This window comes from Malus domestica, chromosome 02 (assembly GCF_042453785.1).
Source record: "Malus domestica chromosome 02, GDT2T_hap1".
In the NCBI taxonomy this organism is placed as follows: Eukaryota; Viridiplantae; Streptophyta; class Magnoliopsida; order Rosales; family Rosaceae; genus Malus; species Malus domestica.
The window spans coordinates 18,512,509-18,538,265 of record NC_091662.1 but is presented as its reverse complement, the minus strand read 5'-3'; the positions used below and the strand labels follow the sequence as shown (position 1 = coordinate 18,538,265).

General features: G+C 38.4%; 5 protein-coding genes across 17 annotated transcripts; 4 read left to right on the top strand and 1 right to left on the bottom strand.

Annotated features, from left to right (window-relative positions):
* The first annotated feature begins 380 nt into the window (after positions 1-380).
* Positions 381-8,428, top strand: LOC103450248 (RING-box protein 1a-like). Its single transcript, XM_029099205.2, has 6 exons — positions 381-535; positions 7,240-7,407; positions 7,519-7,569; positions 7,658-7,717; positions 7,905-7,976; positions 8,083-8,428. The coding sequence occupies exons 2-6, from the start codon at positions 7,278-7,280 to the stop codon at positions 8,118-8,120; spliced, it is 351 nt and encodes a 116-aa protein (XP_028955038.1). The 5' UTR covers positions 381-535; positions 7,240-7,277; the 3' UTR covers positions 8,121-8,428.
* A 3,459-nt stretch (positions 8,429-11,887) lies between these two features.
* On the top strand, positions 11,888-14,984 carry LOC103423429 (syntaxin-81-like). Of its 11 annotated transcripts, none has more exons than XM_029092833.2 (9): positions 11,894-12,021; positions 12,214-12,387; positions 12,517-12,641; positions 12,732-12,815; positions 12,906-13,010; positions 13,572-13,715; positions 14,021-14,263; positions 14,373-14,504; positions 14,647-14,984. In XM_029092833.2, the coding sequence occupies exons 3-9, from the start codon at positions 12,564-12,566 to the stop codon at positions 14,788-14,790; spliced, it is 930 nt and encodes a 309-aa protein (XP_028948666.1). In that variant the 5' UTR covers positions 11,894-12,021; positions 12,214-12,387; positions 12,517-12,563; the 3' UTR covers positions 14,791-14,984. The 11 variants fall into 11 exon arrangements, with proteins under 11 accessions (XP_008359737.1, XP_028948666.1, XP_070672758.1 ...); XM_070816657.1 differs by having other exon boundaries at positions 12,514-12,641; positions 12,745-12,815; XM_008361511.4 differs by having other exon boundaries at positions 12,514-12,641.
* A 667-nt stretch (positions 14,985-15,651) lies between these two features.
* On the top strand, positions 15,652-17,529 carry LOC103423428 (protein FATTY ACID EXPORT 1, chloroplastic-like). 3 transcript variants are annotated; one of them, XM_008361509.4, is made up of 3 exons: positions 15,677-15,817; positions 16,141-16,198; positions 16,763-17,529. In XM_008361509.4, exon 3 carries the CDS (start codon positions 16,773-16,775, stop codon positions 17,406-17,408), a length of 636 nt encoding a protein of 211 aa, XP_008359731.2. In that variant the 5' UTR covers positions 15,677-15,817; positions 16,141-16,198; positions 16,763-16,772; the 3' UTR covers positions 17,409-17,529. The 3 variants fall into 3 exon arrangements, with proteins under 3 accessions (XP_028948676.1, XP_008359731.2, XP_028948686.1); XM_029092853.2 differs by having other exon boundaries at positions 15,679-15,817; positions 16,124-16,198; XM_029092843.2 differs by lacking the exon at positions 16,141-16,198 and having other exon boundaries at positions 15,652-15,817.
* Positions 17,530-18,075: 546 nt separating this feature from the next.
* LOC139191359 (uncharacterized) lies at positions 18,076-18,687 on the top strand. Its single transcript, XM_070812122.1, has 2 exons — positions 18,076-18,273; positions 18,355-18,687. Exons 1-2 carry the CDS (start codon positions 18,076-18,078, stop codon positions 18,685-18,687), a joined length of 531 nt encoding a protein of 176 aa, XP_070668223.1.
* A 2,675-nt stretch (positions 18,688-21,362) lies between these two features.
* Positions 21,363-23,180, bottom strand: LOC103430372 (transcription factor TCP9). Its single transcript, XM_008368508.4, has one exon. It carries the CDS (start codon positions 22,924-22,926, stop codon positions 22,021-22,023), a length of 906 nt encoding a protein of 301 aa, XP_008366730.2. The 5' UTR covers positions 22,927-23,180; the 3' UTR covers positions 21,363-22,020.
* Positions 23,181-25,757: the final 2,577 nt, after the last annotated feature.

Below are 25,757 nucleotides of genomic sequence, written 5' to 3'. Positions count from 1 at the left end.
CGGAGGTCTAACATTGCAACGAATTCATAAGTTGAGATATGACATTGCAATGTTTAAAATATAAGGTATGAGATTGTGGTTCGACCAATAATTGAGGTAGTTTTGTGTAATTTACTCTAATAATTATTTAACTGTCAATTCTTTCAACATTTAAACTGTATATTAACAAAATTCTCTTTATCGACTAAAATAGGATAAAAAAATAATTTGATATTTTATCACAAAATAAAATCATAAATAGTAATATAATTTTGTACATATCAAATTTTACATTTTTTTTCTCAAACCATCTCTAATTATTTATTTATTTTATTTTATTTTATTTTATTTTATTTTATTTTATTTTATTTTTAAACCACGTCCTCACCGCCTCTCTCTCTCACATTTGTGTCCGACTACTCTTTTTACGTTCTATCGTACGCTAGCTCTCCCTCTCCGACTCTACCTCCCTGTTCCGCCGTCTATAATTTCCCACGACCTGCCCACCCGTCATCCGTTTTGCTTCCGATCGCGCTCAACATCTTCTCTCTCTCAGGTCAGTAGTTTTCTCTTTTCGTTCGTCAGTTTTCTCTATCAGTTTCGTTCTCTTCCGATAATCACGATCATCCCTCTTGTTGGGACATTTCTTTGCTTACTTATTGCGCCCAATTCTTGGTATTTTAGTTCTTATTTTATTTTTACGTTTATATTGGTATTAATTTATATCTTGCACTCTAGAATGGAACCCCATTTTGCTTTCTTGCTGAACTTTCTTTTTTTTTTTTCTGTGTAAAATATATTAATCTGGTGCTTAATGGGTTTTTAATTTCCAATTGTCTGGTTGATTATTTGGTCCTTTTGGTTTACTTTGATATTTGTCATGGATAGGGATGGGCAAATACCCATCGGTTATAGGTAACTGTGGTTACCCGTCCATTTAAATTTCACGGTTACAGTTATGGGTAATCATTTAGAAAAATAAACGGTTATGGGTATAACCGTTTACCCGTGAAATTTAAAATGAGTGGTTATGGGTAGTAACCGCGATTATAAACGAGTAACCATTTACCTGTTTATTTTATATATGTAATTGCTGTCAATATTTTATCAACTTTGTTGTCGACTATTGAATGTTTTATGTATATTTCATATATAAAACAGTTACAAGATCAAACATATATAGAAGAAGAAACAGGAAATAAAATGGAGGACAAAAGATAGAGGACAATGGCAGCTAAGCAAGCATAATAATGACCTCTACTCTCTCTAACTTAAGCCACTAACTAGCTTTACAATGATGAGGGAATATTATCACTTAACTATGCCTAAAGTAAACATTAAATAAGAGATGCACCATGACTAAAACAAACAGCTAACACTAGCACTAAGACTAGCCGAAAGCTGAGCTGTTATCCATCAAAACTAGACAAAAGCTTGCATTATTCTTCCAACACTCCCCCTCAAGCTGAATTAAGGGATCCCTTGAGCCAAGCTTGGACAGAATGCATAGAAACGGAACCATAGGGACAGATTTGGTAAAAATGTCAACCAATTGATCATGCTGCGAGTATAGTAGGTGGTTATGATTTTAGATTGAACCTGTGCTCGAACATAATGACAATCCAATTCATATGCTTCGTTCTCTCGTGGAAGACTGGATTGGAAGCAACGTGCATGGCAGCTTGATTGTCACAGAACATAGACATAGGTTCATTGCTGGGAAAGCCTAGATCCAACAGAAGGCTTTTCAGCCAAATAAGTTCACACGCAATGGAGGCCATAGCTCGATACGCGGCCTCTGCACTGGATCGAGCTACGACAGTTTGCTTCTTGCTGCACCATGTTACCAAATTGCCACCTACAAAGGTGCAAAAACCTGTTTTGACTTACGATCAAGAGAATTCCCAACCCAATCAGCATTTGTACATCCCATGATGGCAGTGCTATCATTTTTTGTCATAAGGAGTCCTCGACCAATCGACCCTTTTAGATAACGAAGAATTCTCTTCACAATTTGCATATGAGCTAATGTAGGAGCATGCATAAATTGACTCACAATACTCACGGCATAAGAGATATCAGGACGTGTGATTGTGAGATAAATAAGCTTTCCTACAAGTCTTTGATACTTAGTAATATCAGAGAGAGCTTCACTGTGAGTACTAAGTTGTAGCTTGCTATCCAAAGGAGTACGTGTAGGTTTACTATCTATTAAGCCAGAGTCCTTCAAAAGATCAAGAATGTATTTCCTTTGATTGAGAAAGAGGCCTTCCTGTGAATTTGCAAGCTCAATACCTAGGAAATATTTAAGATGTCCCAAATCTTTGATTGCAAATTTGTTTTGAAGAGCGAGCTTGAGAGACTGAATTTCTTCAGCATTGTCACCTGTCACTATAAGATCATCAACGTAGATTAAAACGATTACTTTTCCAACTAAGCCATCACGAACAAATAGTGAGGAATCAACACTACTTCTTTGAAAGCCAAACTCTTCAAGAATGGAGCTCAGTTTTGCATACCATGCACGTGGAGACTGTTTCAATCCATAAATGGATTTGTGCAGTTTACAAACCATGTCAGGGTCATTTGATTGAGGATGTCCGGGTGGTAGTTTCATGTACACTTCCTCCTCTAATTCCCCATGCAAAAAAGCATTCTTCACATCCATTTGATAAAGAGGCCAAGACTTATTTACGACAACTGATAATATAACCCTTACAGTGTTCATTTTGGCTACGGGAGCAAATGTTTCCTTGTAATCCAAGCCATAAGTCTGAGTAAATCCACGAGCCACCAAACGAGCTTTGTGCTTTTCAATCGTCCCATATGAGTTGAACTTAGTCTTGTACAACCAACGGCTGCCAACTGATTTCTTCCCTTCGGGAAGTTTAACCACACTCCAGGTTCGGTTGTCATGAAAAGCTTGCAGTTCATCCCTCATAGCTTTTTGCCAAATTTCAAGTTCATTTGCTTCTTGAAATGTTTATGGTTCATGAGTATTGTCCAAGGTACTAAGAAAAGAAGTATGAGAAGGGGAAAACTGCTTATAGGAAACAAAGTTTGTAAGAGGATACCTAGAAGTGTAGGTGACATAATCATGTAGTCGAAGTGGAGGCTGTCGAACCCTAGAAGGGTTTCGACGAATTGGAACTTGAGGTTCAATATCTGTGGTTTGAGATGAAGGTAGCTCATGCAATAGAGTTGGTGGGTTACGTGAAATGGGACTTTCTTGATAGAGAGGAACACTAGGTAATGGAAACATGTCACTCAAAAACTCCCCCTGATCTGCATCACTTAGTTTCTTGGAGAAGTAGGGCATGTTTTCATCAAATCTCACATCCCTTGAAACCATTATTTTCTTTGTGATTGGATTGTAACACTTGTAGCCCTTTTGGGTAGATGAGTAACCAAAGAAAACACATTTGGTTGCTCGAGGATCCAGTTTATCACGGTGGAGAGATTGGTTGTGAACAAAGCAAGTGGACCCAAAAACTCTCAAGTGTGAGAGATCATTTTGTCTGTCCTTCAACACGTCATATGAAGACTTGAAACTGAGTACTTTACTAGGCAATCTATTGATTAGGTAGGCAGCTGTAAGTACTCCTTGTAACCAAAATTTCTTTGGCACATTCATATGAAACATGATTGATCTTATCTTCTCAAGAAGGTCTCTATTCTTTCTCTCAACAATCCCATTTTTTTGGGGTGTGCCAACACATGTTGTTTGGTGCAGTATGCCATGAATACTAAGATATTGAGACATGTTATGGGACATGTATTCAGTGCCATTGTCGGATCTTAATATATGAATTTTTGATGCAAATTGAGTACCAACCAGTTTGTGAAAATCTTGAAAAACATTTGAAAGTTCACTCTTAAATTTCAAAAGATACAACCAAGTCATCCTTGTAAAATCATCAACAAAGGTTACAAAGTATTTATATCCATCAAAGGACTCTAGTATTGGACCTCAAATGTCTGAATGAATGATTTCGAAAGGATGGCTAGCTTTAGAAGTGGAAGAATCAAAAGGCAACCTAGAAAACTTAGACAAGTGACAAACATCACACTTTAACTTGTCCTTACATATTTTTGGAAACAAAAAAAGACATTACTTTATCAGAAGGATGTGCCAAACGTTGATGCCAAAGTTGTTGGTTTTGAAAAACACTTGAACTGACTTGAAAAAGCTTGGGATTCTTAGTGTCTTTAGCCAAGTAGTAAAGCCCATTCAACAAGAAACCTTCACCAATCGTTCTCTTGGTGATGATATCCTGAAAAAATGACATTGTGAAGGGAGAAAATGACTAGACAGTTTAGAGAATTTGTGATAGCTCCTACTGATAGAAGTTGAAAAGGAAAAGAAGGCATGTAAAGGGCTGCTGACTCTATGTGTTTTGAGAATAAGTTGATTTTTCCTTTTCCTACAACTGTGGCACCCTTCCCATTAGCTACTGACACTTGAGAAAAATTTGTCATTTTTGTAAAATCATGTAAGTTATTGATTTTAGGGAACTTTAACGAAAAGCACTCGGTACTGTTCACTTTAACGAAAAACCACATTTTTACACTAAAAAGTCAATCCTGGTACTATTCACTTTACCCTTTATTTTGTCCTTATCATTAAAACTCAAAGTTTTCAAGCCCTTTTCATTAGTTTTCCTTTGATTTTATTTGTCATGTGATCTGTGGCTCCTGAGTCAATGATCCAATAATCATGTTCATTACTAGCATTTAGGGCAGTAGAGAAGGCACTGAAAATACCTGGGATATCTTTATGTGAAACATGGTCATGTTTAGCCAGAAAACCAGCAAATTTTCCAAGTAAAGCTGTGTGATTCTTCTCTTCAGCTACGGGAGCTTCATCTCTATTGTTAAGCACCTGTTTGCTGTGGAGATATGCTGCAAAATCATTGATTAATGCAGTAGGATTGGTAGTGAAATTCACCATTCCTTCTGTTGACAAGGTAGCTGCATGGTTGGCCTTGTAGCTATTGTTGTTCAGATATTTTTGTGTACCCTTTATCTCTGGACCTTTTGTCTCCTTCAAGAACTTAGGCTTCAATTCCGGATGAAGAATCCAACATCTGTCTTTTATATGGCCAAGAGAATCACAGTAGCTGCACTTTAAATCTAGTCTCTTTCCCTTGTAAACTTTGCCTTCAGGACGTTTGTTGCTAGAGACATAAGCCCTAGTCTCAGAAACGCTGTCTTTAGTCTCTTGATTCATGGCCTTCCTCTTTACTTCTTCCCTTTGGATTATGGCACACACACCAGTGAAGGAAGGGAGTTCAGCATTCATTAAGATGTGACTTTTGAGGTCTTCGAACTCTGGACCTAAGCTTGCCAAGAGTTGAAAAATCTTGTCTTCTTCTGCTCTCTTGATCAACACAGTGTCATCAATGGTATGAGGATGATAAACATCGAGCTCATTCCACATGTTTGTAAGACTACCAAGGTGTTGAACAAATGCTTTGCTTCCTTGTTGTAGACTTGCCAGATTCTTCTTAAGCTAGAAGACACGGGCAGCATTATTTTGATTTCCATACATCTCTTTTACTTGCTTCCAGAGATGCATGGATGACTCGGAATAACTGAAATTTTCAGCAATCTTTCGCTCCATTGAATTGAGCAACCAAGACATGACCAACTGATCTTTGCACAGCCATGACTCGTATGTAGAAGAAGTGACTACTGGAGCTTCAATAGCACCATTTACATAGCCAAGCTTTGATCTTCCTCCAAGTGCAAGAGATACTGCACGACTCCAGGGAAGGTAGTTGAATTCATTCAACAAAACATAATTGAGACGTTGATTAGGATTGACCTCAACGTCAGAAAATGCTAGAGCATCCATCGAGCTTTCAGTTTCAGAGAGTTCTTCAGCCATCTTGGCTTAGAGCAAAAGAAACTTAGTGGAAACGATTACTAGAGTCAAGAATTTAGAGTTCCTGCTCGGATACCATATTGAATTTTTTATGTATATTTCATATATAAAATAGTTACAAGATCAAACATATAGAGAAGAAGAAACGGGAAAGAAAATGGAGGACAAAAGGTAGAGGACAATGGCAGCTAAGCAAGCATAATGATGACCTCCACTCTCTCTAACCTAAGCCACTAACTAGCTTTACAATGATGAGGGAATATTATCACTTAACTATGCCTAAAGTAAACATTAAATAAGAGATGCACCATGACTAAAACAAACAGCTAACACTAGCACTAAGACTAGCCGAAAGCTGCCGAAAGCTGAGCTGTTATCCATCAAAACTAGACAAAAGCTTGCATTATTCTTCCAACATCAACCTTCTACTTTTAGGGTTGAAGATATGGTCCTGCATAATGCAGAAAAAAACTGCTTGGGACATGCGTTGGAGGAAGATATTGATTATTTTGTCATGGATGTCTGAGATAAATGACATGAAAATGTTTACTGCTTAAGCTTGCTATGACCACAATATAGGAAACCACTAACATGAAACCTTTATGCTTCTCTAGAGTCTAGACCGTTATAAGATAGCATCAATCGCTGCATTTATGCCATGGTATAAGGACTTAAAAAAAATTAAAATGCGGAAATGTACGATGAATGTACCTATAACGGTGTTTGATTGTCATAACAAGAAAATTATGACAAATTTTTCTTTTTTAATTTTCAAGTTGTTAAAAAAAACATGTAGACGGATGAAAAATGAGTAAATGGTAAAAAAGAAAGGATAAACGGAACTAAAAAAGGGTAAATGGATAAACGGGTACTAAACGGTTACGGTTAAATGAGTACGTGGTTATGGGTATGGTTAACCGTTTATAAATGATTATGGGTATGGGTATAACCGTTTAGGCAATTACTCAACGGGTAAACGGTTATGCGGGTACGAGCATAAATGGTTATGGATAAATAACCGTGGTTACCCGCCCGCCATAACCGTTATCCATCCCTAGTCATGGATGGTGTATGAATTCCGAGTAATTAGGCATTCCTTGTACTGTCTTTTTGCTTCAATGAAGCTGTTTGCATTAACAAATCAGAACTTCCATAACAAATCATATTTGACATTTTGATTATTTGTAAATTCTGAATATCTCATTGATAAAGCAAGGAGAACCCGTACAATGCTGTGTTAAAGCAAGGAAAACCCGAAAAGATAATCGAAATGAGTGACTTGTTTCAAATGTTATAAGCCTACGTAGTCTATCCAACCAACTTTTATATGAAATATTGAAAAAGATTTTTCCTTCCGTTGTGTTACACTGTAGGCATTATTGTTCTAAGGCGCCACTTTCGAAGCAAAGCAATGGCCACATTGGATTCTGATGTCCCGATGGTTCCGGTAGGTGAGGGTTCGAGCAGTGCAGGTTCTTCGACCAAGAAGCCCAAGCGGTTTGAGATCAAGAAGTGGAATGCTGTCGCTCTATGGGCCTGGGGTAACCACCCTAAACCGTAGTTCCGGTTCCTCTGATTTCTCTTAGGTTTAGCATCTGAATATATTTGGTATTTGAATTGTGTACTGATGCTGTTTTGCTCTTTGTATGCAGATATTGTTGTTGATAACTGTGCCATTTGCAGGAACCATATCATGGATCTCTGTGAGTTGTTTTCTTTTCGTTTTTTATTTTCGTTTCATTCTCTCGTTGATGTGTTAATACTATGTTTTAAATGTTTGGTGGTGATTAGGCATTGAGTGCCAAGCAAACCAGGCAAGCGCGACGAGTGAAGAATGTACAGTTGCTTGGGGTATGCTCGAGCTTTCAAATGCTAATACTTTTGAAGTTTTAATGTTTAAGATTTTGTTCTACTTTAGAGCACTTACTTTTGAAGTTTTATATACTGACTACATGTGCTGCCGGTAATGATCCTTATCCTTCCTAATCCTTGTGTGGTTTTCATTGTCTGAATTGCTGGTTGTTATATATCTTTGTAGGGGTTTGCAACCATGCATTTCACTTCCACTGCATAAGCCGATGGCTCAAGACACGCCAAGTGTGTCCGTTAGGTAGATTATGCCTTAATCGTTCTTTCCCTGGGGCTTCCGTCTTTCTGGAACGATTAATATTGGTCTTTTCCCCTAACTTTTGCTTGTGCTTGTTTTGCAAATGCAGATAATAGCGAGTGGGAATTTCAGAAATATGGTCATTAGAAGCGTCATGTGGCCGAGTATTGGATCTTCCCGGCAATTGCTCAAGTGCTGCTTCTTCCCCAAACTAACTGCTGTGGCGACGTCGACAAGGGTGTCTGATTCTGGATTAGTCTGATTGTGATTTCCTACAATCAAATTTGAAACTGCCTTCCCTTGTTATTACCCATTAAGCATTAAGAATTAAGACTATCATGCTTGTATCCTATTAGCATTAAGTATTAAGCTACATCTCATTTCTCAGTATACGTCTGTTGGGATAATTATTGTATCTTATGCATGTTTGCTTCATTTTCAAGGCTTGTTCGATATCATTTCGTTTTTTATTTTTGGTATTTATGAAGAAGGAGAAAGGATGATATAAGAAAGTTGGAGGAAGGGTGGCAGGAGAAGGTGTTGGAAATTATATATTATAATATTTAATTTTTATACTAATGAAAAATAAAAGTTATGTGTCATAGTTGAATTCAAATTCAAAAGTTGTGTCTGTTTATTGGAACTTTAGGCAACGGTCATAATGTTCAAAAAGGGGTGGTTTGAGTTCTATATAAACTCAAACATCCCACATATCTAAGGGATCGAAGAGAAGAGTTTTTATTTAATGTCTTAGTAAAAATCCGAGTCGTGTCTTGAGAGTACGGAATATATAAAGTTCGTCAGAGCCTGAAGATTAAAGTGTTTTGACTTCAGATTATAGATTGTTGAATCTTGGGAGACGGACGCCTACCGAACTACAAGCACAAGAGTAGGGGTGAAATTCTGTCTTTAGGACATTGCATTTATGAAAGCCTCAATCTCCAAGTTTGTCAGTATTTCTAACTTTCTCCCTAGTTGTTTATATTAATCTTGTATACTATTGATATTGTGATTTTCTTTATGATTATTATCATTGGAATTATATTGTTATTTTTCATATTTTCTAATATTGCTCCAATAGAAGGAATATAAACGGGATATATAAGACGTGAAATGATACCCCAATGAAAATTATAAACAGAAAATTCAAAACATTTACTTTCATGTATTTTTCTTCATCTCTCCCTCCCACAAACCGAGCATGGACCGAATCAAATTCCAACTAAACTGATTACTAGTTCCCGTGATGATAAGGTACTTGGAAGGTAGCCTTTGCGGTAAAAAGATTAGGCTTTAAGCCCCTGTGGTAAAGTTTTTCAAGATTTAGACCCAAAATTGAAAATTCGGTCAACTTTCCGTTAATTATTAGCGCGTGGGTCACACATATTAGATTAAAACAAAACCCTCCTTTAATTGTTAGCAGGTGGGGCTTACAAGTGAGGCTAACTTTATCTTTTTAGTCTCACGTGTAAGCCTCATGTGCTAACAATTAAAGGAAAGTTGACCAAAATTTCAATTTTGGGCTGAAATCTTAACAGACTTCACCACATGAGGTTAAATTCTAATTTTTTTAGCACAGAATTATCTTCCAAGTAGTTTACCACTACAAGGACTATTAATCCAATTAAACCTTAAGGACGCGTTTACTAATCCGTAATCAAATTGAGAGAAATTTAATTGATGAGGAATTGGATTGAGGAGAAAATGAAATGAGGCGGAATCAGAATCAAATTCTTGTAGAAGTTGTTTACTAAAATTGTTTGGAATTAGAATAGAATTTCATAAAGTTGTTTACTAATTCAGTAGAATCGAAATATAAACCAATATGATTACTAAAATGCCCTTGTCCCAAATCAAATATTTTATATACTTTTTTTAGTAAAATTTGATATAGTATATAATAGTAAGAAAAAATTAAATTGCTTTTTTATTTCATAGACACTAAAATGCTTTTGTTTATTTTTTTGGGTAAATTACAAAAAACTACATCAACTATTGATTTCACGACACTTTCATACCTCATCTTTTAAAATTGACAATGCCATACCTTATCTTACGAATTTGTGACAATGTCAGACCTCGGTCAGTTCTTTTGTTAATTTTTCTATTAAATGCTGACGTGGCCCGACACGTGTCCTATTCACTAATCCAACTGGATTTAAAAATAATTAAATATATTTTTAATAATTAAATATTCAAAAAATTAAAAAAATTAAAAACTAAAAAACTGAAAAATAAATAAAAAATGGCCTAAGGATCCAGCCTTCCCTTCCACCCGCAGCAACACCAACCCTTCTCTCTCTCTCTCTCTCTCCCCTCTCTTCCTCCTTCTTTCTGGGTTGCAGCCATTTTTTTTTCTTCTTCTTTCTGGGCGTTTTTTTCTTCCTCTTCTTCTTCTTCTTCCTTCTCCTTCTTTCTGGGTTGCAGCGTTTTTTTTTTTTTTGTCCTTTTCTTTTTCTTCTTCCTCTTCTTCTTCTTCCTTCTCCTTCTTCTTTCTGGGTTGCAGTGTTTTTTTTTTCTTTTTCTTTTTCTTCTTCCTCTTCTTCTTTCTGGATTGCAACATTTTTTTTTTCTTTTTCTTTTTCTTCTTCCTCTTCTTCTTCTTCCTCCTCCTTCTTCTTCCTCTTCTTCTTCTTCCTCCTCCTTCTTTCTGGGTTGCAGCGTTTTTTTTTCTTCCTTTTCTTCTTCTTCCTCCTCCTTCTTATTTCTGGGTTGCAACGTTTTTTTTTCCTTCCTCCTCTTCTTCTTCTTCCTCCTCCTTCTTCTTTCTAGGTTGCAGGGGGTTGGGTTTTTTTTTAGGGGGGGTGGACCTGGTCGAGTGAGGCGTTGGAGCTGCACTGAGGCACAGCTCCATAGCGAGAGCTTGGAGAAGTGGTCTGTGGCTGGTGGCGGTGGCGGGTAGGGGTGGTGGGTTTGGGTGCAGCAGCAGGTGTTGTAGGAGCTGGTGCAGCAAATGGCAGTGGTGGGAGGGGGAGATGTTAGGGCAGTTGGGGTTGGGGGAAGACGGGAAGGGGAAGAAAGGGTGAGGGGATAAGGGTGCGCAGAGAGGGAGAAGAGAGAGGGGTCCCAACATCCCTTTAGGCCATTTTTTATTTTTTTTATTTTTGATTTTTGAATATTTAATTATTTTTTAATCCAGTTGGATTAGTGAGTGGGACACGTGTCGGGCCACGTCAGCACTTAACAAAGAAATTAACAAAAAAACTAACGGAGGTATGCCATTGTCACAAATTCGTAAGATGAGGTATGCCATTGTCAATTTTAAAAGATGAGGTATGAAAATGTCGTGACACCAATAGTTGAGGTAGTTTTTTGTAATTTACCCTTTTTTTTTATATAAATTTAAGTATTTACTTTAGTATCTAAATTTTCTCGCTCAAGTTGTAGTTTCTTCTCTTCGGCATATGTATAGAGTTGTGCATAATGTGAGTCTAGAATAGTCTTGGAAATAATGAAAGCAAGTGACGGCATAAAGGGAAAAAAATTATCATTCTGATTGCTTGGGCAATCCGGAATCCAAATATCTTCTTCATGTTGGGAATTCAAATCAACCAAATCTTGGAATTGGATTCTATTTTTTGTGTGGGCCCCACGCACTTTTGATTCCTTCCAATTTTAGTAAACACATGTATAATCCGTAATCGGAATCGGATTTTTTATTCTCATTCTGATTACGAGTTAGTAAACACGCTATAATATTATTTAGTTCAGTTACAGGCTTTAGAAGCAAGGCGACCTTGGCAGTGCCCACCTGTGTTTGTATTTATAAGTAAAAAACGTCTAATCAATTCTATTATTCCTTCACTTGCAGAAGCACAAATTATCTCCCAAAAACAGAAAAAGAAAATTATAAATTATAAAAAAAAAATAAAAAAGACAATGAAGGATAGAATTGTAATTCTAGTAATAAATAAAGAGGACTTGGGATCCAAGTAGAACCATCTTCTCAAAACTCTCAGCTTTGATCTGTGAGGGGTAAGGCTGCTACACCAACTCCAGATCCTCCACAGTTCTCTCACTCATCTCTCAGCTCTCTCTCTCTCTTCAGGTAACTGCGGTTGTATTTCCCCCCTTTTTTTTATCAAGATTTCTGGAATTATTTGGGTATCAAACCATGGAAATATTATTGAATTATTGTAATTATTGCAAATTTCTGGTGATTTGGTTCCTGGTATTTATAGATTGGCAGCTTTGATTTCAATTTCTGGGATTCTTAGAATTGTTGTTATGAATGTGATAGGATAATTCCTATCAATTGGTAAATTAGAGTAAAGGAAAGGAATTTGACAAGGAAAGATAAACGATCACTTGGAGAGGGAGGAGATCAACCTACAGGGTTTATACCTGAGTAGTTGTATAGGCACAATGGCAGCAGCGACGACTTCACAGAAACTACAATTTCAGTTCAATTAGGGTTTCTCCATTCCCAAATTCTAGCATTTCTCCAAATTCTTTGGATTTCCCGTTGAAATTAAGCTATAAATTGCTCTAATTTCTTATATTTTCGTATTTTGGTTGAAATTTTCTTTCTATCCTGAAGAAGAAACTGGGAATTGGTGAAATTAAGGGTTAGGGTTTGGATCGTAAAGAATGTCCAAAGTCAGGGATAGGATGGAAGATTTCAAAGATGCGGTGCGCCACTCTGCTATATCAATGGGTTACAACGAGGTTCGTAGATTAATTCTATTTATCTCTCTATTTTTGTACAAATATATGATTTTTCTTGCGAATTAAAGACGTTCATCTGAAAATTTACAGTCCAAATTGGCAGCGATTATGGCAAAATTCATCATCCATGCACCCCGGCAGCGGTCGCCTTTCACCAGAGCTGCCCTCAAGACGGTATTTACACATTTGCCACTCTGCCTGTTCTTTTCCATGATCTTTTATCTGATTGCGTTTTAATCCGTTTCCTTTGATTAATTGGGTTAGCTTGAAAGCATAGGAGCTCTGGAACAGTTTATGTTGAAACATCGAAAGGATTATGTGGATCTGCATCGCACCACTGAACAGGAGAGGGATAGCATTGAGCATGAAGTAAGTTATCAATTGACAAATCTTTGCTTATTGTTTTTTTTTAAACTAAGTTATGTCGCTGCGAGATTTCAGGCTCCCACAGCTTTATTGGGTTGTCTTTGGATGAGGGAACTCTAAAATTCTCATCTTACAATTATTACTGTTGTTTGTGCTGACAAAATGATATACTGGACAACTCTTCAGAATTGTCCTTTTTCAGACGTAAAAGTGTTAGATTATGCATTCCTACTTTACAGAGTTACTGAGAAGTTGATGTTACCAAACTTTGATTTCAGATATGCTATTCAATTTGATTTGAACGTGTGTTTAATGTGGATATTTCTATATGTAAGAATGAGTTGTAGATTCCGTAATGTTGAGCTTGTTTCGATTTGCATGCATAAATCCAATGCATTCAGTATTCATTTGACATTTGTGTAAGAACAATATCTCGTAAATTGCTTGTGATCTACTTTTGATTCTTGATATTTTGTACTTTTCTTCTTGTTGTGTCTTGACTCTTGAATGAAGCTGTATGATTTTGCAGTGTGCTTACTTTTTTCAATTTGTCATGATGTGCAGGTTGGTGCTTTTATTAAAGCATGCCAAGAACAAATCGATGTTCTAAAAAATAGCATTAATGATGACGAGGCAAACTCAAAGGGCTGGCTTGGAATTAGGACTGACTACTCCAACGCTGATACCATAGCACACAAACATGGTGTGGTATGATTCTTTCTCAGTTTATACTAAGGATACTTAGTGATATTTATTTTTATGCCCCGATAAGCCTTTGCACTCTCAAAGGAGAAACCATGAATTTGTCCTCCCTGGTCGTGTTTGATATGGGAAGTCGTGTAACTTTTTTAGTAGTTCTTTCTTGAGCTAAATTATATTACCAGATTATTGGGTGATTGTTAATGTTCAATCGAGTTAATTAGGATTCCATATTCGTCAGTGTAAACATATTTGCAAGGAATGAATGGCATGTTTGCTTATGTAATTATCCAATGCATATTCTGAAACTGCAGGTTTTGATTTTAAGTGAGAGACTCCATTCAGTCACGTCACGGTTTGATCAGCTAAGGGCCATACGCTTCCAAGATTCCATTAACAAAGCAACACCAAGAAGAAAACCTAAGCGGATTAAGACTTCAGCATCCACAGACACCTCTAACTCTAACAATTTGGAGCTCAGGGAACCTAATGAATTTCAACCCGAACCTCTAACAGTGCAACAACAACTCTTGGATGATGAAACACGTGCCCTTCAGGTATTCTAATACTTAGCCGTCTGTCTATTCTTTAGACTTTGCTATTCCAGTATTTAGAAACCCTCTATTGCATAAAGTTGCTTAGTGCTGCTCTTGGTACGCAATGCAGGTAGAGCTGACTAGCCTTCTAGATGCGGTTCAGGAAACTGAAACTAAGATGGTGGAAATGTCTGCGCTGAATCACCTTATGTCCACACATGTTTTGCAACAAGCCCACCAAATAGAGCAACTGTACGATCAGGTAGGTGGATATAAGATATATGTTGGTCCATAGTCGTCGGTGGTTGTTTTGTCCCACTATTTGCTTTGAATTGTCAGTATTCTTTTATAAACGGATAAATAAATGTTCCAACAGCTGCTGATAATTATCTTCTATTCAACAGGCAGTTGAAGCAACAAAGAACGTAGAGCTCGGCAACAAAGAGATCTCCAAAGCAATCCAGCGGAATAGCAGCAGCAGGACCTTTCTTTTTCTTTTCCTATTTGTACTTACGTTTTCGATTCTCTTTCTTGATTGGTATAGTTAAACATCGTATACATTATATTCGTTAAACTTTCACACAGGAAATCGGGAAGAACTGAAAAGTTGAGTTGAGTGATGTTTACTTGTTCCTCTTAATCCCTTCCCAGTTTAATGATACGATTGTAAATCTTCCTCTCCCAGATTTTGTTTTTAGTGTATATGTGATTTCCTCGAATATATACGTATTTGTGACTGATATATCGGAATCGTGTCTCCTGTATTTTGTACGTGTTTGTGACTCATCCTTAATATATTGTAAGAGAGCCAAATGGCATTTAATGTTGAATGCTCTTAACTAATCGAATAACAAGCTTTAACCAATCAAACTATAAGACCATAATTTTTTACATGCTAATAATAATACACTTGAAAACACTATCTTGGAAAAGAAAAAAGGATGCGATTTCCACATAACTAAAGAACTCTGTTTATTTCTAGCTTTTTGGAATGAATACATCAAAGACACGTAGAAATGGGTGTATGAAAAGAGAATGAGTGTGCAAAAGTCATTTTTCTATTGAAAATGATAAAAAAAATTAGTGTTTTAAAAAACTCGTCCCAAGGCATATCTAGGTGGCTTTGGAGGCAGGATGGGAAGAAAATCGCCTCTGTTTTATGAAAACCGGTGAAAGAATCGCCTAGACTTGATCGGGGTGCGACCTGGGCAATCAAGGCTCACCTCAGAGCGTTCGATTGGGCAGCCAATGCGCGCCATAGGGCGTTTGGTTGAGCGGGCAGGGCATGCTTTTAGCCTTTACAACAACAAAAAAACAAGCAAGCAAACAAACAAACAAAAAACAATGAAGGGTATATTTGTAATTAGGCAGACAAAGAAACAAATTTTGGTGTCCCAATATAACAGCATCGGCCCTCGCTCACAGGCCCACTCCAACTGTCGTTCTTTATTCAAGTCGGCAACAATTCCAGATCCTCCGCAGTTCCCTTACTCATCTGATCTCTCAATTCTTTCTCTCTCCCTCACTCTCAGAGGTAGCTGCCGTTGTATTCCGTTTGCTGCTGCCGATCTGCAGGTACAGCTTCAATTTCCGTATAAATTTGACATTTTTCATGCTCTAGAATTTGGGGATTAAGCCATGGATTTTGATGTGCAAATTACTAGTGATTCGGTGCGTGGGATTTAGAGATCGGGAGGTTTAATTTCATTTCTGGGATTATTATAATTGTTGTTACGATTGAATCCTTTCTGTTAGAGGCTAGGATAAATTATTTCGTAATCCAGTGGCTTTTTGAGATAACTTGTTGAAAGAATTTCTTCATTTGTGATTCAAATCCTAGCCAGTTTAATACAAGGTAGATTTCTATTTGATATAAGCTAGGTTTCATGCCCTTTCAGAGGTTTTTGCTCGACATTAAAATTCACGCAGATGAGCCACTCAGGACTACGTCTATAGGTATTCTTCTTCACTTTGTATGTGAGAGGTTCGATTCTTTCAAAGGAAAATTTGAACCACATTATTGCTAGCATATTATGTGGTTTAGCCTACTCCTCTACCCTTTTGGTGTAGATAATAAAATTTGTTCAAAAAAATAAAAAAATCCACGCAGACGTGGGCGTAACCATATTGGTTGGAGCAGATGTGCTCCCCCCTCCCAAACACCCGAGTTCGAATCCCTCTACCCACAGTTCAAAAAAATCCACTTGATGATAGTATGAGTGTGTGATACTGAGTAACGATGACCGCTTCGGTTTTTCTTTTAACTCGCTTTAAAAGGGAAAGGGGTTAGGATTATAGCTTTCGGTTTGAATATTCTGGTGGTTAAATGAATGTAATTTAACTCTTTCATACATGATGCATCCTCACATATGTGATTCATATCCATTAGATAAAACTAATTTCATAAATTTAGATGCAGCCACAGAAAAAAATAACAGTTCTGGATGAAATCCTTATGATGTCTTTAAATATTATATTAATTATGCAGGAGACTTCATTAACTTTAATTTTGTATTACAGATCAAACAACATGAGCACAATGGCAGCAGTGACAACTTCGCAGCTTTCAAGCTTCTCTGCCATGAATCGTCAGCTCCGCCTCTCAAGACGTTCACTCCTTTGCCCAACCACTGCTCGTCCCAAGTCTTTGTCGCTTACTGTCATGAGCATTGAAGGGGGTTCCAAGGCCAAGAATAGTTTGAGTTACACAAGCGATGCACCAAAAGCAAAGTCGGATCCCATTTTAGATGACGAACATGTTGCTCAACCAAAAAGAGCGGCCAAGATTCATGATTTCTGTTTTGGGATTCCATTTGGGGGGATTGTTCTAGGTGGTGGACTTATTGGATTTATCTTTTCCAGAAATCCTGCCACATTGAGCACTGGCGTCCTGTTTGGTGGAGCTTTGCTAGCCCTTAGCACCATTAGCTTAAAGATATGGAGGCAGGGAAAGTCCAGTTTACCGTTCATTCTAGGACAAGCAGCTTTGGCGGTAGCCCTCCTGTGGAAGAACTTACAGACGTACGCCTTGACGAAGAAAGTATTTCCAACAGGCTTTTATGCTGCCATTAGTGCTGCAATGTTATGCTTCTATTCATATGTCGTCCTCTCTGGAGGAAATCCACCACCGAAGAAGTTGAAGCCATCTGCAAGCGCTGCGTCGTGATAGAAACTACCCGAAAGGCCTAATTAGGAATTAAGGTTATAAACTTTGTATGACGGACTTTTGTATTGTCTATACGAACTAGAGGTGTTTTCTGATGAATAAGAGTGTCAAATTTCAAGTACTGTTTATGTTGGGGCTGATAAAATAGCATGGCGGAGGCTTGGAATGTTAAATCTGCTTCCAGAATTAATTTTGTAGTGGCTGCTGGGATTTAAGGTCATCTCCAACCGATAGCTGGCTAGAGGACCCGTTTTAGCCATCTTCAAGATCTTCCAAGATATTAATATTTTAATAAATAGTACATGGTCATATTTGTCTCCGTCTCCAACCGAGGGCCAGAGGGCTCGTTTTAGCCCTGTTACAAAAAACCGTCTCCAACCGAGGGCCAAACATAATTTATTATTTAAAAACTACAACTTAAATTCAAATCCAACGGCTAAGTAACGTCAGCTAACCGTTGGATTTGAATTTTTTTTGGCTATAAATAGGGTGGATATTGGGATATAATTCACACAATTTGGGATATAATTCACACAACTTTGAATTCAATCTATTTCAATTCAATCTCTTTTAATTCAAGTTTGCAATGAATTCCAACTTTGGATCCTCTTCAGATTCCAACTGGGGGTCTTCATCCAATTCCAAAAGAGAAGCAAAATGGGCGCAAATGAGACGAGAAGATGAGGAGTCTGATGAAGAAGTTCAAGTAAGGCGCAACAAACAAAACAGAGCAGCAGCCATGGTGTGTCAACCAACTGAGGAACAACCTCAATGGGGTGGCTCTATTGCTGGTCGCTCTTACAAACCACGAAACAGAGCGATAACGCATGTCAATCTGATAAACAACTACTTCGACCCCAACTCAGTGTACACAGAAGAGGATTTCAGACATCGCTTCCGGATGAGGCGTCATGTCTTCGAGCGTTTACTTTGTGATGTCCAATAGGTCAATCCGTACTTTCGACAGAAGCGGGACAGAGCAGGCCGCCCTAATTTCTCACCTCATCAGATGGTTACTGTTGCTCTCCGAATGATGGCTTCTGGCTCCCCAGCTAATTCGATGGATGAAACCCATGGTATGTCTGAGTCTACATGCCTTGATACTCTTGAAGAATTTTGTGACACAATTGTTCAGGTTTACAAAGACGAGTACCTCCGCAAGCCAAATCAAGAAGATCTGAATCGGCTCATTCACAAAGCTGAAGACTGTGGGTTTCCAGGCATGACAGGGTCATTAGACTACATGCATTGGGATTGGAAGAACTGTCCCACTGGATGACAATGAGGCTTTAGCAGAAGGTCGAGAAAGCCAACTGTTGTGTTAGAGGCGATTGCCTCATATGACACATGGATCTAGCATGCTTTCGTTGGAGTCCCTGGATCCCAAAATGACATTACAGTTCTTGGGCGTTTACCCCTATTCAATAACTTGATGGAAGGTAAAGCACTTCAACTTGACTACTACATCAATGGCCTCAATACAATATGAGGTATTACTTGGCAGATGACATCTACCCAAAGTGGGCGACACTTGTCCAAGCAATTCCAAACCCTAGGAATGACGCTAAAAAGTTGTTTACCTTACACCAAGAAGCATATCGGAAAGATGTTAAGAGAGTTTTTGGTATTCTATAAGCACGGTGGAAGATAATCAGCAAACCGGCAAGAGGGTGGAGTCGAGAAAATTTGGACTCCATCATGATGTCTTGTATCATATTACACAATATGATAGTGGAGGATGAGCGAGATGAGTATATTGATGGAGAGTCCAATGACGACCAAGAAGATCCAAATAGGTCAAGAATGGCTCGTACAAAAATATATGATGAGCCTAATTTGCCTTTCAATCTAAGAACTAGTAGTATCTCTATAGATAAGTACATGAGGCGCTATAGAATGATACGTTCTCGTGCCACAAACAAGTACCTACAACAAGATCTTGTTACACATCTTTGGGCCCAAAGAAGAATGGAGTAAGCATTTACGTTTTACGTTTTTAAATGTTTTTTAAAATGTTGTTTAAGTTTCATGTTGTATAAATTTTATGTTGGTTAATGTTATTTAATGTTGTTTCATATTGTTTAATATTGTTTCATGTTACTTAATTTAATTTAATGTTATATAATGGCTTAGGAAGTTATAGGAAAAAAAATAAAATTTAAAAAAAATATGAAACAAATTTTGTGAAATAGAAGTTATAGAAAAAAAAAAGAATTTTAAAAAAATATGAAACAAATTTTGTAAAATAGAAGTTATACGAAAACAAATATGAACCAAAATTTGTAAAATATAAGTTATAGGAAGTTATAGAAAAAAAAAGGTTTAAATTCATAAAAACAAAAAAAAAATTTGAATACAACAGCTAGTGACTGGCTAGCCGTTGGAATTCAAATTAGTGTCGGTTTTAACCGACACTGTTCAAACTGCTATTATATTAACATTGCTATTAGTGTCGGTTATAACCGACACTAATAATATAGTAATATATTATTTTTGTCGGCTATAACCGACAGAAATAACAAAACATTAAAAAAAAAATGGCCAGCCCCTGGCTAGCTAGCTGGCTGCATGCAGCCAGCCCTCCAACCCTCGCCGATTTCGTGGGGCCCTCCCAGATTCCAAAGCCCTCTGGCCTAGCCCTCAATTGGAGACAGTTTTCGGGCTATTTTCAGCCTTTTGGCCCTCTGGACCCTTCGGTTGGAGATGGCCTAAGACCCCAATAGAGTCTTTGGTGTTGCTTGTTAGGAGTCTTTGTTCCTATTGACTTTTTTAAATTTTGTTGGCAAGATGGTACTGTTTTTTTAGCAAAATAACGATATTCGTTATGTTAAAAATTTTAAAAAAATTCGCCTAGACTCTAGCTTAAACCCTTGCCTAGATGCGTAGGCACTAAACACTTACTCGATTAGCGCTTAACATCTTTTAGAATCTTAGTTAATAGAATCAAACTTCTTCCCTTCGGAACCAAACTTTACATTTTTAACTGGCTAATTTTAATTTTTACCAAGAACCATTTGATAACACTTAGTTTTTGCTTTTACTTTTTTAACTAACAACTGAAAATTTCTATAGCTTTAAGTTTTTAAAATATTGTAAATGTTGTAGGCCTATTTGACTGAATAAGTATAGAGAGAGGGTATGGCAAGCATAGAGAGAATTGAGTGACTTTTCAAGTGTGTTTTCTCACCTCATTGCGCATTTATTTATCATATTATGAATTATTTATTTCTTTACCCCAATAGTATTACAAATCTAATAGAATAATATCTAAAGAAAATATATGGTAAAATCCCATAAGGATATTTCAAAATAAATAGGATTTACATAATCATATTCTTAAACTATTATGACTGCAACATAAAAGACTTATAAATCCATAGTGTTTAATGGAGTTTCATACACTCCTTGTGAATTTTAGGTAAAATCATTAGAAATCTTAGGGGGAGACGCTTGATTTCCTAAAACCTAAAAAACACTATAAAATCACTCTAAATCCATTAAAATCCTTCATCTTTAAAATACTTGAATATCATATCCTAATTGAATTCACATAGAGTTTTATGAAATACTTTAAAATTTGAAATGAATGCACTCGTATTGCTATGCAATTTATAAACTCTTATAAACTCTTTTAAAATCGTGATTGAGTACCCATGGATTTTCATATATTCAATTGAACTCTTGATTGAATTGTCAAAAAAAAAAAAAAAATGAACTCTTGATTGAACACATTGATTTGTAAACTCTTTTAAAATCCTTCAAACCCTTACTTGAATACACCCCCTTAATTTCGATCGCTCAACGCCGCCACTTCCTCTTAGAGTACACGTGCTAACGCCCTACGAAGTTAGAATCGAGAAAGATTTAAACGCTGCTAAGAATGTCCTTAAATAAAGCCAAATTTTAAAAAGTTTGAATGATGGTCAAGGATTGAGAAAAATATGCACAAAAACATAAAAGAAAACACACAAGTGGGAAAGTTAAAATTAGGTCAAACACTGAATAATGCCGTACGCTACATTTACATTTCTCTTCACCAAGTTGGGGTTTTTGCATCTAATGCGCCCATCTTCATCCCCTCATCACCGTCACCTTTCCATTTGTGCACGACCACAACCACATCCACAACCACAAACCCTAAACCATTATTTTATTACAATAAATAAAATAACAAAGGAAATAGGTAAAAACACCAAGCGGACCCCCACAACAACCGGGCACCTACCCATCAGACACGTGTCAACTTACCCCACGGACCCATCCAACCCTCCCGCTGGGACCACTCCACGCGAAGGCCGCCTTGGTAATGGTGCTTTTGAACTTGGGCCCCGCTCCCACCATCACATGGACAGTGAGATGGAGTAGGACCCCCGCAGATTACACCATACAATTACAAACCCTTACTCTCACCCATCTCCTACCCCGTTCCACGGTCCACAATTGTGGTCCCCACCTCCGCCTAATCCAACCCCACTTCACACATGCCTCGCCTTAAAACCCTCCCCTCACGTGACCACGTGCTTCCCCTTTCCCACCCAAAGGCAAAACCCAGCGCCCTCCGCCGCCAAAATCCGAAACCGCGGACGATGGGTTTCTGGGTTTTGCTCCGCCGTCAGTGATTTGAAGAGCCAGACATGAATTGTAGCTCCTTTTTGTCGAAAATTTCCAGCGAGAAGTCCCTCAGCGTCTGAGTGCCGCCGCCACTGCTCGTTGCGGTGGCCGGAGCCGCCGAACTGGGACCAACGAAGGAGGATATGGGTCTGGCCGAGATGTTGATGAAAGGAGCGGCGGGGAGAGTGGTTGGAAACGTAAATATGTGAGGTTGGGTCATCGAGGGGACCATGAAGAAAGCTCCCGGAACGACGGTGTTTGACGGTATGGCCCACATGGGGACCATGCCTTGAGGCGCCACCGCTTGTACAGCTGTTGTCGGTGGTTGTGGTGCTGGTGGTTGTCGTCGTCCTTCCGTTGTTAAAGGGGCTAAACCCGCCGACACTGAGACGCCGTCGTTTAAGTCCACGTACTCGCTGTTGGAGTTGCGCTTGCGTTTCTTCTGGTCGGGAGGGTCGTCCCCGGGTCTCACGTCAGTGGGGATTTTAAGCGACCCGTTCACGGATATAGCAATCGCCGGCACCGTTCCGGTGCCTGTGGCGGCGATGATAGCCGGCTCGGCGTGCTCCAGAAGCCACTGTATTGTGTCCCCATCGGACTTGTGCCCGAGCTCCCGGGTCAGCTGGAAGATCCGAGCCGCGCACGTGGCAGGCATTCGGATCCTCCGTCCCCGGCCCTCAACCTTCGTGTGTCGGTCCTTGGTCGACGCTCTCCTGGGCGCGTGCACCGCCACCGTCATTGGTACGTCTTGCTCCTGCTTCGGCGGCAGCGCGAGAGCCCGAGAGGGGTCAGCGGGGTCTTCTGGGTCGGATTCTTCTCCGCCGTCAATTCCGAGATCGGCTGCTGAGGCTTCTTCGTCCTGGTCTCGGTCTCGTTCATGTTGCTGTTCTTCTTGAATCATGTCCATGTTTGCACAAAAAAATCAAGGGAACCCAGTTGAGAAGAAGCAAACTCGGCGTATCCCAGCAGGTAGAATCAGAGATTTGAAGTTGCAGAAAGAAAAACTGTGGGGCAGGACAGAGAGTGGAGGGAAAAGCTTGAAGACGAAGCGTTTTCTCAATGTGCTTAAACCAACAGGTTTGGGGGATATTCTCCGGTATTTATATTAGTGGATTTGATTAGAGTAATTTGATTACAAATAAATATGAAAGAAAATATTTGAGAAATAATCTACGGTTTCTTCTCCTTTCCAGCACCGATATGTGGGAGCCACACTTGTGATGAGAAGTGGTGGGACCATTTAGTAGGGTTTATCTGTTCAGAATAGGGCTGGGCACGGGCCGGGCCGGGCCCATTTTTGAAGGGACCGGACCGGACCCGGAATTAAAGGAGACGGGGCGGGCCGGGCCGGGCACTACAATTCTGAAAATAGGAACCGGACCTTACCCGGCCCGATTGAAACGGGCCGGTTCGGTCCGGGTACACGGGTCCTTATTTTTTTTTTTTTTTTTTTTTTTTTTTTTTGTTTTCTTCCTGTTTAAACATGTTTGCTGCACACAGATTGCAGTTTTTGCTGCACACATACAAACTGCACAAATTGCAGTTTTTGCTGCACACAGACAAACTGCAGATTGCAGTTTTTGCTGCACACATACGAACTGCACAGATTGCAGTTTTTGCTGCACACATACAAACACATACAAACTGCACAGATTGCAGTTTTTGCTGCACACATACAAACTGCACAGATTGTTGCACACATACAAACTGCACAGATTGCAGTTTTTGCTGCACACATACAAACACATACAAACTGCACAGATTGCAGTTTTTGCTGCACACAGACAAACTGCAGATTGCTGCACACAGACAAATTCCACAAATTTCACAGATTTCCACAGATTTCACAGATTCCACAAATTTCACAGATTCCACAAATTGCAGTTTGAAAAAACTGACAGATTCCACAAATTGCAGTTTGAAAAAACTGCACAGATTGCAGTTTGCATTTTGCAGTGCACAGATTGCACAGATTGAAAAAAAAATAGCACAGATTGCAGTTTGAAAAAAATAGCACAGAATACAGATTGCAGTTTGCACAGACACAGATTTCACAGATTGCAGTGCACACAGATTGCACAGATTGCACACATCCGCAATAAATTTCAAATTCCAACGCCCAAGTTCCGACAACAATCCTTATTGAATCTGTAAGCAAAAATACAATATAAACATGTCATTTTTAAAGTCCAACATCATATTATGCTCATTGAAATTTAAAGTTTATTCATTTGAGTTGAAAATATTACCGAAATTCCTTTTCCTTTATTCGTTCGAGTTGTTTGTGGAGCTTGAATTTCAGGATCACTTGGTGAGATGGTTGAACTTGTAGATATAGTATTTGCTCTTTTTCTTTTATATTCTACAACAAAGAACAAACGTTAATTGTAAACCAATTAATTTTATAAACCAAACTATAAAAAACAAAATAATTACCTTCTTCACACTCTTGATAAAATTCAAGCTCCGCACAACTTGCTTCATACTCAATGCCAATTGGTTCACTTTTTATCCAGTTTCGGAGGCACATCAATGACTCCACTGTTTGAGGAAGGAGACATGATCTACAAGGGTGAATTAATCTCTTTCCTCCACTAAATGCACTCTCACTGGCAACTGTTGACACTTGAATTGGCAAGACATCTTTCGCTATCAAAGCAAGTGTGGGATATGTGCTCCTCCCTTTCAACTTCCACCATTTCAAAACGTCAAATTGTGAACCATGTTGTGCTTTCTCTACACTGTCAAGGAGATATCTATCCACCTCATGTGCAAGCGCAATATCCTCGGTGTCTTCTAGTTCTTTCTCCCAATCATCCATGATTTGACTAAATATCATTGGATTTTCTGTTGGCACACTAGAAGATGATTCTTTTACCCTTGAAGAAGAAGTGTCAAGAACTAAATCTTCTCTACCCTTTTGTTGTGTTTGTGAACCGAAAGCTTGGTAAGCATATTCATCACACATCGCCTTCAACAATGTCTTCACTAGATTACTTTTCTGTTCAATCTCTTCTTCAGAAAGTTGTAATTGCTTTCTACACAGGTGCATGTAGTGCCTCAATTTGAACCTTGGGTCTAAGACAAGGGCAACTACAAATATTTGATTAAGGGACTCAATTGAACCAAAATACTTTCGATATTTGGCTCTCATGTTGAATGCCATATCACGTAGCACCAACTCTACAGTTCTTCCAGTTTGCATATATTCAGGCAAAAAAAGCTTTTCAATCTCATTTTCCACAACAATGACATCATGAACAGCTGTATTAGATGTCGGATAATTACTTGCACTAACTTTCAAAGTTATAAGATAGAAGGCCTTCAAAAATTCCACAAACACTTCTGCACTATCCCAATCTTCCTCCTTAGGTGGTCCAACCCTCCCTTTACCCGCCACTTCTTCTCCTTCATCATTAAACACCTTTTCACTGAAATAGGTGGTGTATATATTGGCTTCATCATCTTCGGTCATTCTTTCAAATGCTTTTTTAAACTTCAAGCAAGATTCTAGCATCATGTATGTGCTATTCCACCTAGTAGGCACATCCATAACAACTAGACCCCTACTATCCAACTTCTCATTCTCCACACATTTCTTGAAATAACTCAACCTTCGAGGACTTGATCTCACAAACCGCACGGCATTTCTAAGAGCATCCACAGTTGTATCTAATCTTTTCAACCCATGTTTCACTACCAAGTTGATAATATGAGCTAAGCACCTCACATGCATAA